Below are 16,232 nucleotides of genomic sequence, written 5' to 3' on the forward strand. Positions count from 1 at the left end.
AGTCCTTGACTCTACGTGACAGTGGGGACTCATCTGGACATTGTAGCTTACTTTGTACAAGTGACCCTCTATTGTGTTGATGGCATTTTCTAGAGCCTATTCTCACTGCCTGAGCAGAATGACAGGAAAGGTAAGTGAACCAAAGTCTAGGTTCACTACAAGGCTGAGGCAAAAATGAAATGCACTTTTTAAATTTCACGTGGTGATACAGAAGCACACACGAGCATTTTTTCCCCCTAAACAAAGTTTTGTATACCTGTGTCTGATTCAAGACCCCTGTAAAATGAATCCTAATTCATTGTGCAGCTGTCTTGAATCAGACACGAAGAGGTTAATAGGTCAGAAATAAAGAATGTTGGATCCAGAGTCCATTAAAAAAAAAGCAACCCAATTCCAATCAAGAGAGAACAATGCAAAAGTTTATCTAGTCAGTCCACCTGAGACCTAATTGCCATTCACATACAGTGCCACTCTTCTTAACAAGATATTCTGAATGTGCTGAAGAATAAAGCAAAGTGACTGTCATTACACACTTTAAAGTCTACCTTTATCTGAAGGTTACAGGCAAGAAATGGCATAGATGGGAAGGGAGATGGGATCTTACAGAATAAGATCTTTAAAGCCCTAGCTTAAGATTGAGATCCCTTTTCTGTGCTGTTCCTTGGCTGTCCACATTTCATGGGGCATTAAAAGGCCACAGTGCTACTGTACTTCAATCCTGACGACGGACGAGCGGCAATACTGTGATCTTACCTGGGTCCTTCCTCGTCGCCCTGAAAGACACAGAAAGACACAGCATTAGTAATCAGCATTGGTAAAGACTGATTTAGATTTTGTCTTTCTCTTCCATCTCCTTTCCAAACCTGAAAGCAAGGCTTGTGCGTTTACTGTAATAGAGACAAACCAGTAGACATCTGAGGGCTAAGACAAGGGCTGATATGATCCTATGTTCAAAATGCCCAACAGAGATGAACTGATAATTTGCCCTTGCAAGCAGAGAAGTGAATGCACAGACCTAGGAAGCCTGAACAATAGCTTTGCCTTTTTATTTGTATGGCTGGCAGTATTTAGTTCTGAGCAAACTGAGAGCCCAAAATAGCAGCGGGTCTTAGGCAAAAGCTGACCAGCTCCCAAAGCATCAAGCTGTTTCTGTCAAAGACTCATTTCTGCCTTGGTCTAGCATTTTTTTCTCCGAACAAAAACACAGCAACTCTAATATACAGCACACTAGGGTGAAAAGGGCACTGAACTGGGACTCAGGAAAACTAGGATTCTAGTCCAAGATCTGTTATTTATTAGCTATGTTCCCTATGGGTAAGCTAATTAATCTGGACCTTCTCTGTAAAAGTGAAAAGTGTAGTGCTGGCATTTGACCCACAACCTTCTCAGCCAAACAATGGCTTTTGTTTTTCTTTTTCGGTCTTGAGGGTTATTTTTCTAGGTATTGCATTCTCTGAACCTAACTTTATCAGGGATCACAGCAGATTCCTTTGAGCCTGTTTGTGTGACCAAACAAGATTTTTCAAATGATTCTTAAGCTTTTTCCAAGGGACCTCACTTATCCTTTTGGTGATAGGGTATCTTTTAAATCCTTCTTGTTAGCCATTCAGGGTTAGTCTCAATAGAGAATGTATCTCCCTAGCTGTTGATAACTTCCTAGAGAACTTTTCTATTTGACTGACTGATTGTTCCTACAGGTATAAAGGAGAACGAGCTCTGGAGTCAGACACTCTGGGTTCAAGTCTTGATTCCATGACTTGCTTGCTGTGTTACCCTGGTCCAATTATTTTGCCTCTCTTAACATCAATTTCCTAATTTGTAAAGTGGGGATAACAATTGTCCCAGTATCATAGGATGAGTATATGAGGATTAAATAAAAGAATGTGCATAAACGTCAAGTATGGTACCTAAGATACTGGAAGTACTTACTTAATAAAGGTTATTTTAGCAAGATTACAGGTCAGTAGGATTCATTCATAAGCTACTACATGTAGGTGCTAAGGGTAAAAGATAAACAACCCATAATGATCTAACCTTCTAGGAGCTCTCATTTTGGAGCAACACACAGAAACAGACAGAAAGTGAACTATGACTGACCGTGTTGAGGGCTCTCCCAAAGACCGAAACAGAATGCCGTGGGGGTCAAAAGGGACGCGGTGAACACTGCCTCTCCTGGGGGAAGGCTTCCCCGAGAAGGTGACATTACACTGCATTGGCACTTGAGGGACAAGCAGGATTTTCCAGGCTGACGACAGAAGGTAAGTGGGAAGGGTAATGGACTAGCAAGAGCAAAGGCATAGCAGTTAAAAAAAAAAAAAAAAGGATGTTTAAGGAATTTTGAGAAATTCTGTGAAACTAGGGGATGGGGATGTGGATGTCTGGGGTAGAGGCTGTGGGGGGGGCGGGTGAGGGGGGGGGATTGGGAGTGCAACGGAGGCCTCAAGGTCAGCCGCAGCCAGCACGGCGGTTTCAATCCGATCATACACTCGGGTTGGGTAAGAACACTGTTCAGCATTTCCAGTCTTGGTAAGGACGCTAAGCATCTGTGCTCTAAGGAGAGAGAAGTGAGGCGAGGGTTGGGGGGGGGCGGGGGGAGGTGGAAGCCTTCTTTGCATTTTGACCGACGGGTGTGTCTTATGGGAACTATAACAAGAAAAAATTCATATAATTTAAATTTACTATGAGTTATATAACTATCAATGACACAATTAAACCTCAACACAGTTTTTCAATTATCTTTGGATGTTACAGCCTAATTGTCTAGGGGAACCTTACGGGAAAAAGTACCCAAACTTTCTCCCATGATTTAGAGCAAGTCCTCCTTACAATCACGTATCTTGGTACAATGGTTAAGAGACAGGGTTTCTGAATTGGAAAAGCATGGCTTTAAATTCTGCCTTGTCAATTTCAACAGTGACATTTTGGGCAGTTTACTTAACTTTTCCAAGGTTCAGTGTCCTCATTCACACACAGAGATCCTAAATCTTACCCCACAGGGTGACTAAAGTAAATGTGAAAATATTTGTGAAACACTAAGCAAGTGTCTAGTACATTATAAATGTTCCACAAATGAAGGTCATTACTGTAATTTCCCTGAATTGTTAATTACTAGCATTTCTAGGGACAGTGGGGAAGGTCCGAGAAGATGGGACCCAAGATTATGCTTTCCATCATCCATTGCTGCTGCTTATAGATATGTGGTTCTCTCAGAAACAATAATCACTACCACGAAGCACGAGGAGGACCAGGGTGCGAGTTTCGCTGCTATAGGAATGAATAAATGAATGAAAGAACAAGTATACACACATATAATCTGAGGCCATTTTAAACAAATAGGTCAGCAGACAGTCAGAGGGTTACTAGTCTTGCCAGTGACAGAGGTACACCTGCTACTCTCACTGCCTGAAATGCACATCCCTATTCTGAAAGCCTAGCTAATTCCTATCCATCCTTTCAGATCAAGCCTCACTTGGAAATGTTCACCACTGACAGACTGAGTGAGGGAATCCTTCTCCGTCCTCCATATCTGTGTGGCTCACACTTCCGGGCTAGTATTTAGAACAGAAAACCGACAGAGACAGCACCATACAGTGTCTCCCTCTTTGGATTTCAACTCCTTGAGAACTGAAGCTGTGTGCTCATCAGCTTATTTGCTGTACAAGGCCCACAGTAAACAGCACAAGGCACATCGCAGATAATCAGTCAAGAAAAGAAAGAAGGGAGGATAAGATATAAGTAGGATTTAAGATTAATTTCTACCACCATTACAAGTGAAGTCTGGTTGCAGAGATTAGAATTCAAAATATGTTAAACGTCAACTTCCGTTTAAATGACTTGAGTAAGCAATGTTCTCAAATCCCCCTGTAAAATATCCTGAATGCTCTTGGCTGGTAGGCTACACTCCAGTACAACCTCTCATTTCCACTTCCACCATTGGAAATGTATGTACACCAAGGACCAAATAAGTTTGTTCCTAAGTCTGTTTATATCAGTTGAACTTGTAATTGTGATGACACATTTTATTAAATAACAAAAAATGAATACAAGAGAAAATTGTTGCTTCCATGAGGTGCTGATTCCATGAAAATTACGTTGAATGCTTCCAAAGCATTCAATAAAGTGGCTTAAAAATTGCTGTCAATGTTAATGCAGGAATGCATGCAAAATATTAGAAAAAATAGAGTATAAAAGTCTAGGATTCCATATTCAGCTTGTTTTAAATATTATCTTCCTTACTATAAGAGACTGAAATTGGACCTTATAAACGGTGCAGTATGGACATGGTTTATGCCAAAAAGATGCCATTCTATCTCAACCAGCAAACCTGCATTCTCAAGAAAAAGAATTTAAATCAAAGAAATATACAGATATATATTTCAGGTTTAAAATAAAGGCTTACGGGATGTGTGTGTCATTTTTAATCATTTACCTATTTGAACCAACTTTTGCAAAGATGATCTCACTGCTGCTGAGAACTCTTCTCTCAACATTAGACAAAAGATGAAAATACTCATGACATGCAAATAAAAATAAAGACTACTTTTTAATACTTGACTTTGGCAAAAAATTTTATAAAAGCTATGACTAATTTCAGGCCAAAAAAAGAGACAGAGATTTTCAAAACCGGTGATGAAAATATGCACAGTTATAATTGTTCTGTGTAGACAGTTTACAAAATATGTACAAGAGCCTAAAAAATGTCCGTATCTTTGACTCAGTAATTGCTTATGATTTATAAACAAAAACATTCACTACAATGTTATAAATGACAGTAAAAAGTTGGAAATCACTTAAAATAAGGTAAAAGTTTAATTTATATCACTGATTCAGGATTCAAGCATGTTTTTGAAGAATTTCTAGTGATATGAGGAAAATTTTAAATATGATGTTAAGGAAAAAATGGTGTGAGGAGATGAAGGTATTAACGTGCCTTATTAGGGTAATAATTTTTCTATACACACATGTATCAAATCATCACACTGTATAACTTAAACTTACTTATGTTATATGTCAATAATATCTCAATAAAGCTGGAAATACACACACAAACATGGAACAAATATAATACCTAATGATAACTATCAATTCAGTGTGTGTGTTTACTTTGTGCTGTGTCTGTAAGTTTTAAACATTGTATAATGATTAAGAAAGCAATAACTTTAGTTATTTAAATAGGGGAAAGACTACATCTTTTTAGACCTATGGGACCAGTATTGAAACTCCTCCCCTACCCTATATTCTATGAAATGACCCCAAAAGAGTTATTAAAAACACATTTTTTAAAAGAGATGTCACCAGGAAAACTTGTAACCTTTGGACTTCTTTAACCAGAAGCTCTGTGATTCTACTTGGCCTAATCAAATTTATCTGTACTAAAGGTTTCTTAAAACGACATACTGTGTTAATGGGCTAGTTGTAGAATAAGCTTCATAAATCAAAGGAAAATAGCACTTGGGCAGGTGGGATATCTAGACTTTTTTAAGTTTATTGAGACATAACTTACAATGCCATAAAATTAGCTGTTTTAAGTATAATCAACCACTTTTAGTAAATTTAGTTACGCAACTATTATCACAAAGTTGTTGAAAAACTATATAACCATAAATACACAGAAACAGTGCCTCCAATAAGGGGCTAATATTCAAAATATACAAGGAACTCATGCAACTCAACAACAAAAAAACAAACAATCCAATTGAATAATGGGCAGAGGACCTGAAGAGACATTTCTCCAAAGAGGACATACAAACGGCAAATAGACATATGAAAAAATGCTCAACATCACTAATCATCAGAGAAATGCAAATAAAAACCACAATGAGATATCACCTCACCCCAGTCAGAATGGCTATCATCAACAAGACAAATAGTAACAAGTGTTGGAGAGGCTGTGGAGAAAAAGGAACTCTCATACAGTGTTGTTGGGAATGCAGACTGGTGCAGCCGTTATGGAAGGCAGTGTGGAGGTTCCTCAAAAAATTACAAATAGAACTACCATATGACCCAGCAATCCCTCTCCTGGGTATCTACCCAAAAAGTCTGAAAACATTTATCCGTAAAGATATATGCATTCCAATGTTCACTGCAGATTTATTTACGGTGGCCAAGACATGGAAACAACCAAAGTCTCCTTCAATAGATGATTGGCTAAAGAAGATGTGGTATATATACACAATGGAATACTATTCTACCATAAGGAAAGAGGAAATAGTGCCATTTGCGACAACATGGATGGATCTTGAGATTATTATGCTAAGTGAAATAAGTCAGACAGAAAAAGTCAAGAACCATGATTTCACTGATATATGCTATATAAAACTGAAAGCAATAAAGGAACAAGACAAATAAAGAAACCTCATAGACACAGATAATAGTTTAGAGGTTACCAGAGGGTAAAGGGGGAAGGAGGTAGTAGATGAGGGTAAAAGGGATCAAATATATGATGATGGAAGGAGAACTGACTCTGGGTGGTGAACACACAATGTGATATATAGATGATGTATTGTACACCTGAAACCTATGTAACTTTACTAACCATTGTCACCCCAATAAACTTTAAAAAATAAAATGAAAAATAATTATGACTATTTTTTTCCTTCTTAATCTCTTTAAAAGCATATAACTGTTTAAGCTAAATTTATAACTGTCTTACAGTATTCATTACATATATAAATTCTGTATATATGATACTATAACATTAAGGACATGGAAAGAGGGTAAATTGGCCTATATAGTTTCAAGGTGTCTGCATTTTATATGAAGTGGTACAATATTAATTTTAAATAGACTATATATTTAAGGATATATATTATAATCCTCATAGAAACCACTAAAAATAATAAAGTAATAGAGCGAAAAGGTCAATAGACATATTACAATGGAATTCACATAATTATTTCAAAAATCCAAAAAAAGGCAGAAGACAATGAGAGAAACAAAAGCAGAATGACAAACAGAAAACAAATCACAAAATGGTAGACTGAAATTCAACCATATTAATAATAACATTTAAATGGTAATGGACCTAACACTTCCATTAAAAGGCAAAGATTATCAGAATGAATAAAAGAATGAAGACCTAACTATGTGCTGCCTAAGACAGACAGACTTGAACGATACAAATAGACTGAAAGCAACTGAATGGAAAGAGATGGACCATAAAAACACCAAGCATTAAGACTGGATTGGCTTTAACAACATGAGATAAAACAAACATCAAGACAAAGTATTATCAGAGAAGAAGAGTAACTTTTCATGATGATCAAAGGTTCAGTTCACCAGGAAGACGTGACAATTATAAATATATATTTGCTTGATAAGCTTCAAAATATCTGAAGAAAAGCTGATAGAACAAAAGGGGAAGATAATTCCACCATCATACTTGGAAATTTAACACCCCTCTCTCAGAAGCTGACAGAACAACTAGCCACAAAAATCAGTAAAAATCAGTAAATTTTCTGAACACCGCATTTATATTTAATAGAACACTATACCCCAAAGTACAGAATGCACATTCTTTTTTAGTGCACATATGCATTCACCAAGATAGACAATATACTGGGCCATAAAACAAGTTTTGATAAATGTTAAAAGATTGAAAACATTCAGAATATGTTCTCTGATTGCAATGGAACTAAATTAGAAACGAAAAACAATATATGTAGAAAAATTCCTAGTATTTGGAAGCTAAACAACACACTCCTAAATAATCAATGAATAAAAAGAAAAAAATCACATGTTCAGAAGCAGAAGCTGCAATCTGCTTTTAAATGCATCAAAAATAAGATGCACTGATGAATATAAGGTTGGAAAGATTTTATATACATATATGTATGTAAAATAAAGTAAAATGTTAATGGTAGAATCTGGGTGGAGGTATACGGGTATAATCTGTAAAACCTTTCAATTTTGCTGTATGTTTGAAATATTTCATTAAAAAATGTTGTGTGTCAGGGGGAGATTGGCCAAATTCAAAATGCAAGAAATTAAAAAAAAAAATCTGTATCATACAAAGGGAAGAAAAGAATTCGTCTGTTGAGTGAAAGAAAGGTACTAAAAATTCGCTCCGATCAATAAGTTACCAGATTAGCTGGAACGAGAGGCTATTAGGATAATGGCTCTTTATAAAGGCTCTGTACACAGCCCATCGCTGCTTCTTTTTTAATAGCTCATTTTGTCCACAGCCTAGACCTTAGGCCTTGTGAGCTTTGCATCCCTAAGAGTAATTCCACCAAAGTTAACAAGTAGAGTGCAGTTGAGCAGCTAAAGGACAGTTCATGTTGGGGAGGGACTAAATTCATTATTTGAAATGAAAATAAAAGACGGGATATCTCTCAAAATGAAACCTTTATTTTTGAAAAAACAACCTCATCAACACACAGAATAAATGCAAGGCTCCGATTTGAGGGGAATTGGGACAGAGTTATGGCACTGATCCCTTGAGTTAATTCTCGTCGACCTTTCTGTTTGTTAAGACACAAAGTGACCATCTCCATACTGCACGAGGTCTGAGGAATGCAAAGATGTCTAGGACACTGATTCTCCTCACTCTTCCCCCAGACACAAACAGCATGCTTGGCATACGGCAGAGAGTAGGGGATAAGTACAGGTATTGGAATAGGACAAACTTAAACCTGAATCCTGGCTCTGTTTTCTACTAACTAAATATTGGGTCAGTGTCTGCATCTCAATATCTCATATGCAAAATGGAGATAATCAATGTTGATACGAGGATTAAATGAAACGATAACTATAAAGTGCTCTCTTGCCTATCTAGAAACTGACTTAGGCACACACTGTCTTATTCTGGAGAAGATGAAATGAGAAGAACAAGAGCTATTCTATTTTTTTCACACATTGATGAAATTTAATCAAGAACCCTGGATGAGTGAAGCCGATAACTGTTCAATGGTCTCTTACAGTTCCTGTCAGGATGGCTTGAACAATACCTGCCTCCTAGGTTATATCTTGGCTCATCTATTCGGTGGCTAGGCTCTCCTCCGCCACGGCAAGCCTGCTAGTTGAGGTGGAACTTACTGAGTCAGCAGCAATCCTGGAAACTCCACAGGACTCTCCTAGGTTTTCTTCTAGAAAGGCCTACCCCACACCCATCTGGTGTAAGCGTGACTAGAATTTTCAACATAATGCTATGAAATCTGATGAACAATAGCCTCTCCTCAGTGGCTGAAAAATGTTATAAACTTTATATTTTCTGAATGGTTGCCTTAAATTATTTTTTAGGAATAGGTTCTGAATGCCCGAATATGTTGTTTGGTAAAACGTCTGAGACCCTTTTATCCCCGTTAGAAAATAACAATGGCCACAGTGACTACATTCATTGTAGTGATTCAACATTTATCTATGTCTGTCTTTCACACTGTCTGTTTTTGGTCCTTGCTGTGTCCTAGCGCCCATGCCTCTCTTAATCCAGCAGTTATGCACTCCCAGTTTATGCACTTGGCTCCATATAAAAACCAACCCGAGGAACCCTTTCACTATTCACAATATTAGTCCAAAATCTTCATTCTGGCCTGCTTTGATACTCTCATTCAGCCCAGTTCTTACTCCAATTTCTTTCTTTATTTATAGGCTCATTTCGCGATTTGGGATCTGTCAACTGCCCTCTTCTCTGGCAATGATTTCTAGCTTTCCTTCTCAACTGTGATTAGTATTTGCCCCACTGACTCTACTTCTGTAAGTCCTGGTGGACAAATATTTTGCCAGGCCCAGGTACTGGCTGCAACTCCAATGGCCAACACTTCCATACTGTTACACACACCGGTCTAAACACTTACACCCTATGTAAGTTTTCGATTCATTCACAGGAGGGCATTTGCAGAGATAACAAACATGGCGGTCATGTTCTCCTGCTACTAATCATTGCGGGCATTCTCCTTTACCTCTGCCTTTGGCTCAGCTGATTCATTAGAGGTATCAAGTTGTTCCTTAGCTTGGGCCATCTGAGTCATCAACCTGTCCATGTGGGACTGGATGTCGGCCAGGATCTCAGTCACATGGGCTGTGGCCATTGCCTCCTGGATGTCCACTAGGTGAAGGGCCTTCTGCTCCTCATAAGCAATCACTTCCTGAACTTTCTTAAATTCCTGCTGTATGAACACCTTCATCTGGTCCCGGGTTACCTGTGGAACACAGACAAGTAAGAATAAGTTGGGCACACAAAACAATGGAAGGGTAGAGCTGTTACTGTAAGTGCTAGGAAGCCTTGACACAGCCAAAATACAAACCATGGTTCCCATCTGATGCTGAAGTTCTGGGAGTGCCCACTCAACAAGGTTTCCCTAATACCTCTGATGAAAATTCTGCTAATATTTTTCTATACTCTTCTATAGAAATTCTTTATCCTTCCTTTTTGCTTTATTCCTTTTCTTCACTTTTATACCAGTAATACATAAATACTTTAAAAATATTTAACAGATAAGTTTATATGGTTAAAAAAAATGAAATTGCTCTTCTCTCTCCATCGCTATACCTTTTCCCTTCTCAGAGAGACATTATTATTAATAATGTATTATGTATCCTTCTAGCCATTTTTCTATGTAGTTTCACATACAATATATATAGTTCCACACACATATATATATATAGAAAGAGAGAGAGACAGAGAGACAGACAGACAGACAGACAGAGAGAGAGAATTATGCTGTTTTTACATAAATGGATCATAGTAAACATACAGTTCTGGTCTTATTTTTCTACTCAAAATATGCTGGTACCTACAGATCAACTTCATTCTTTGTATTATTTTTAATATCTATATAAAGATAATTTATGGATATTTATATATATATATAAATATGTAAGTAAATGGATAAATATCTCTATTAACTATATATGGAGGGAAAATATACATATATATTTAACTACTCCCTTAATTAAATATATATATTTAACTATACCCCTTTTTTTAATTTAAGTTTATTGGGGTGACAATTGTTAGTAAAGTTACATAGATTTCAGGTATACAATTCTGTATTACATCATCTATAAATCCCATTGTGTGTTCACCACCCAGAGTCAGTTCTCCTTCCATCACCATATATTTGATCCCCTTACCCTCATCTACCACCCTCCGCCTCCCTTACCCTCTGGTAACCACTAAACTATTGTCTGAGTCTATGAGTTTTTGTTTCTCATTTGTCTTGTTCTTTTGTTGTTTTCGGTTTACATACCACATATCAGTGAAATCATACGGTTCTCGACTTTTTCTGTCTGACTTACTTCGCTTAACATTATACTCTCAAGATCCATCCATGTTGTCACAAATGGTCCTATTTCATCTTTTCTTACCACCGAATAGTATTCCATTGTGTATATATACCACAACTTCTTTATCCATTCATCTATCGAAGGACATTTTGGTTGTTTCCATGTCTTGGCCACCGTAAATAAAGCTGCAATGAACATTGGAGCACACATGCCTTTATGGATAAATGTTTTCAGATTTTTGGGGTAGATACCCAGGAGAGGGATTGCTGGGTCATATGGTAATTCTATTCGTAATTTTTTGAGGAACCTCCACACTGCCTTCCATAACGGCTGCACCCGTCTGCATTCCCAACAACAGAGTACGAGGGTTTCTTTTTCTCCACAGCCTCTCCAACACTTGTTACTACTTGTCTTGCTGATGATAGCCATTCTGACTGGGGTGAGGTGATATCTTATTGTGGTTTTTATTTGCATTTCTATGATAATTAGTGATGTTGAGCATTTTTTCATATGTCTATTTGCCATTTGTATGTCCTCTTTGGAGAAATGTCTCTTCAGGTCCTCTGCCCATTTTTCAATTGGGTTTTTGTTTTTTTGTTGTTGAGTTGTATGAGTTCCTTGTATATTTTGGATATCAGCTTCTTATCGGAGGGGCTGTTTGCAAAAATCTTCTCCCATTCAGTTGGTTGCCTCTTTATTTTGTTGATGGTTTCTTTTGACGTGCAGAAGCTTTTAAGTTTCATATAGTCCCATTCATTTATTTTAGCTTTTACTTCCCTTGCCTTTGGAGTCAAATTCATAAAGTGCTCTTTGAACCCAAGGTCCGTAAGTTTAGTACCCATGTTTTCTTCTATGCAGTTTATTGTTTCAGGTCTTATGCTTCAGTCTTTCATCCATTTTGAATTAATTTTGGTACATGGTGACAGATAGCAGTCCAGTTTCATTCTTTTGTACGTGGCTTTCCAATTCTGCCAGCACCATTTATTGAAAAGGCTGTCTTTTCTCCATTGTAAGTTTTTTGCTTCTTTGTCAAAAATCATCCATCCACATTTATGTGGTTTTATTTCTGTGTTTTCAATTCTATTCCATTGGTCTATGTGTCTGTTTTTCTGCCAGTACCATGCTGTTTTGATTATTGTTGCCCTGTAGTACAAGCTAAAGTCAGGGAGTGTGATACCTCCAGCATTGTTCTTTTTTCTTAGGATTGCTTTGGCTATTTGGGCTTTTTGTGATTCCATACAAATCTGATGATTTTTTTGTTCTATTTCTTTAAAAAATGCCATTGGGAGTTTGATGGGGATTGCATTAAATCTGTATATTGATGGGGATTGCATTAAATCTGTATATTGCTTTGGGTAATACGGCCATTTTAACTATGTTGATTCTTCCAATCCAACCACGGAATGTCTTTCCATTTCTTTGTGTCTTCAATTTCTTTCAAAAATGTCTTATAGTTTTCAGCATATAGGTCTTTCACATCCTTGGTTACGTTTATTCCTAGGTATTTTATTCTTTTTGTTGCAATTGAAAAAGGAACTGTTTTCTTTATTTCTTTTTCTGAGATTTCACTGTTAGTATATAGGAATGCAATGGACTTTTGTACGTTGATTTTTGTAGCTGGCAACTTTACTGTATTTGTTTATTGCTTCTAATACTTTTTGGTGGAGTCTTTAGGGTTTTCTATATATAGTATCATGTCATCTGCAAAGAGTGACAATTTAACTTCTTCATTCCCGATTTGGATGCCTCTTATTTCTTTCTCTTGCCTGATTGCTCTGGCGAGGACTTCCAACACTATGTTGAAAAGCAGAGGTGATAGGGGACAGCCCTGTCGTGCTCCTGAATGTAGAGCAAAGGGCTTCAGTTCTTCACCGTTAATTATGAGATTAGCTGAGGGTTTGTCATATATGGCCTTTATTACGTTGAGGTATTTTCCTTCTATACCTATTTTATTAAGTGTTTTAATCATAAATGGATATTGTATGTTGTCAAATGTCTTTTCTGCATCAATTGATATAATCATATGATTTTTGTCCTTTATGTTGTTTATGTGGTGTATCACATTGATGGATTTGTGTATGTTGAAGCATCCTGTGTCCCTGGGATGAACCCCACTTGGTCATGATGAATAATCTTTTTAATGCATTGTTGCACTCAATTTGCTAAAATTTTGTTTAGGATTTTTGCATCTGTACTCATCAGAGATATTGGTCTGCAGTTTTTTTGTGTGTGAGTTATCCTTACCGTGTTTAGGTATTAGGGTAATGTTAGCCTCATAAAATGAGTTAGGGAGTACTGTCTCTTCTTCAACTTTTTGGAAGAGTTTGAGTAGGACAGGTATTAGATCCTCTTTGAAGGTTTTGTAGAATTCACTAGTGAAGCCATCTGGTCCTGGTTTTTGCTTTTCAGAAGGTTTCGGATGACTGATTCAATTTCCTTACTGGTGATCGGTCTATTTAGATTTTCCAGTTCTTTGTGATTCAGCCTAGGAGGGTTATATGTTTCTAAGAACTTGTCCATTTCTTCTAGGTTATTGAATTTGGTGACATATAGTCCTTCATAGTATTCTTGGATGATCCTTTGTTTTCTGTGGCATCCGTGATAACTTCCCGGCTCTCATTTCTGATTTTGTTTACTAGTATCTTTTCTCTTTTTATCTTAGTGAGTCTAGCCAAGGGTTTGTCAATTTTATTAATCTTTTCAAAGAACCAGGTCTTTGTCACATTAATTTTTTCTATTGTCCTTTTGTTCTCTATTCCATTTGGTTTTGCTCTGATTTTTATTATTTCCTTTCTTCTGCTGACCTTGGGTTTCATTTGTTCTTCTTTTTCTACTTCTTTAAGGTGTTAATGTGAGGTTATTTATTTGGGAGTTTTCTTGTTTCTTAAGATAGGCCTGTAATGATATAAATTTCTCTCATAAAACTGCTTCGCTGAATCCCAAAAATTTTGATAGCATGTATTTTCATTTTCATTTGTTTCTATGTATCTTTTGATCTCTCCTCTTATTTCTTTTTTGACCCAGTCGTTCTTTAAAAGTATGTTGTTTAATCTCCATGTATTTGTGGTTTTTCCTGCTTTCTTTTTGCAATTGATATCCAATTTCAAAGCCCTGTGATCAGAGAACATACTTGGTATGATTTCAATCTTCTTAAATTTGCTGAGGCTAGTTTTATGTCCCGATATATATGGTCTATCCTTGAGAATGTTACTCCCTTCTTAATGGAAGTACAGGATGTTTCCAAATTTTTGCTATTACAAACAACACATCAATGAAAATCCTTGGATATATCTCTTAATATTTCCATATAAGTTTCTTTATAGACCTTTGGAGTCATTAATTTATACATAATCAAATACGCTGATTGATACTGTCAAAAAACATGCACCAATTATATTTCCACAACAATGTGTGAAAGTAAGCATTTCCCTTACAGCTTTACCAATATCGGATAATGTTAAGCTTTTAATTTTTCACTCTCTGATGGGTGAAAATATATTATTGTTTTATTTTGCAACAACTGTGCAGACCAAATAAATTATGACTGTAGGCTATGTTTGAGTAGTGCATAAGAAAGACAAACAAAGTGAGAAACTACCAAAATACGAACTCCTAAACGCCATATCTTGCCAGCAACTGCATTTATTGGTATTTCCTCACAACCACATTTAATTTGTAAGTATTTTTAAACAACTATGCCTACTGAGTAGCTGAGGTAGGGAACAGTGAAGAAGTAGGACAGCAGACAAAATGAGAAAGGCCAATAGAGAACTTAGAGATGAAAGAGAAAGCAGCTGTCATCTAAGCAGACCCCTTTCCTTTATAGATAAGGAAACAGACACAGCTGCCAACTTGTAGGAGACGCAGAGGATTCCAGTCATCTTACTCCCAGTCTGGTGCTCTGTTCACTGTAAGAGACTGTCAGAAGGGAAGTCAAACTGGGAAAACCTAGGAAAGGAGACTGAGGAAAAGAAAGGCTCAATGAGAGGGAAAGATCAAGCCATTTTTAATTGGCCTCTTAAAAACTGAAAGAGGCTTGATACTTTAAGCAGATTTTGTAACAGTGCCGAAAGAATGTCAATGCAAAATAAGGCCTGCATGACACATATCTGCTCACATATCCTGTGACTAAGTGATATCAGCCCTCAGGAACTCTCATACTCTCTGCAGGGACTCTCCCTGGTGCTAAAGAAAAGGGGTGGGGAGTGTTAAATGTTATTAAAGTCCCTGCAATTTCTGTATCAGAGTGAGAACTGTGATTTGTGTTTATTTTTGTAATTCCTTTTTATTTTTAGTGTGTATATTTCAAGACTGTTATGCTTTATGGTGATCATTTATCAATGGATCCCTACCCTTGAAATAAATTAGGTCTTAAGATCTAGGCCTGTCTCTTAAGAGACTAAACCAAGAAAGATTTAGCTAAGGGATGAACTTTTCTGAACGCCTAAGAAACTCTCTTAAAAGTTCCAAGTGACTGAAAATGGATATCATAATAAAAACGGACTCACAACCTATTTTACTAGATGGAACATATGCTGGTTCATGTGGTTCGAAGTTAAGGAGCTGACATCACAACCAGGAAAGGTGTGGGCCAGCCTGCAGTAGGTGAATAAATTATGGCTTCAAAAAGTTATACTCTCTATTTCCCATTGCTTTACTAGGTTTTCCAACATGACACTTTATTTCATATAGATCAAGCTACAAATGAGAATTAAAGGCAGAATAACCCACCTCCATATAAAACATGTATGCCTTCTTCTCACTCCAGTTCTCTACTAATTCACAAATAGGTGTTCTCCAACCTCGCTCAGAATGGTAAGAACAAACTCCTGGGTCAAGTCAAGGCATGCATTCTAACTCAGAGCCCAAAGAAAAGACTCCCTGGGGGGTTGGTCACATGGCAGGTTGAGCACTCTGGTTCTTCCATGGCAAGAGTGAGGCAGCTTTTAAACCCCCTTGAGGTTCCATTTCACCTCTTTGCCATCAAAACTCCATTCTGCTAACAC

General features: G+C 37.1%; 1 protein-coding gene across 2 annotated transcripts in view; it reads right to left on the reverse strand.

Annotated features, from left to right (window-relative positions):
- Nucleotides 1–16,232, reverse strand: part of TRIM44 (tripartite motif containing 44) — a 102,327-nt gene that overhangs the window by 46,655 nt on the left and 39,440 nt on the right. For both annotated transcript variants that reach the window (XM_033119431.1, XM_033119430.1), the window contains exons 3-4: nucleotides 9,900–10,139; nucleotides 754–773 (exon numbers count right to left, since the gene is read on the reverse strand). In XM_033119431.1, the coding sequence (XP_032975322.1) occupies nucleotides 754–773; nucleotides 9,900–10,139 (260 nt within the window). The remainder of the gene's footprint in view (nucleotides 1–753; nucleotides 774–9,899; nucleotides 10,140–16,232) is intronic.

This window comes from Rhinolophus ferrumequinum, chromosome 11 (assembly GCF_004115265.2).
Source record: "Rhinolophus ferrumequinum isolate MPI-CBG mRhiFer1 chromosome 11, mRhiFer1_v1.p, whole genome shotgun sequence".
Taxonomy (NCBI): domain Eukaryota; kingdom Metazoa; phylum Chordata; class Mammalia; order Chiroptera; family Rhinolophidae; genus Rhinolophus; species Rhinolophus ferrumequinum.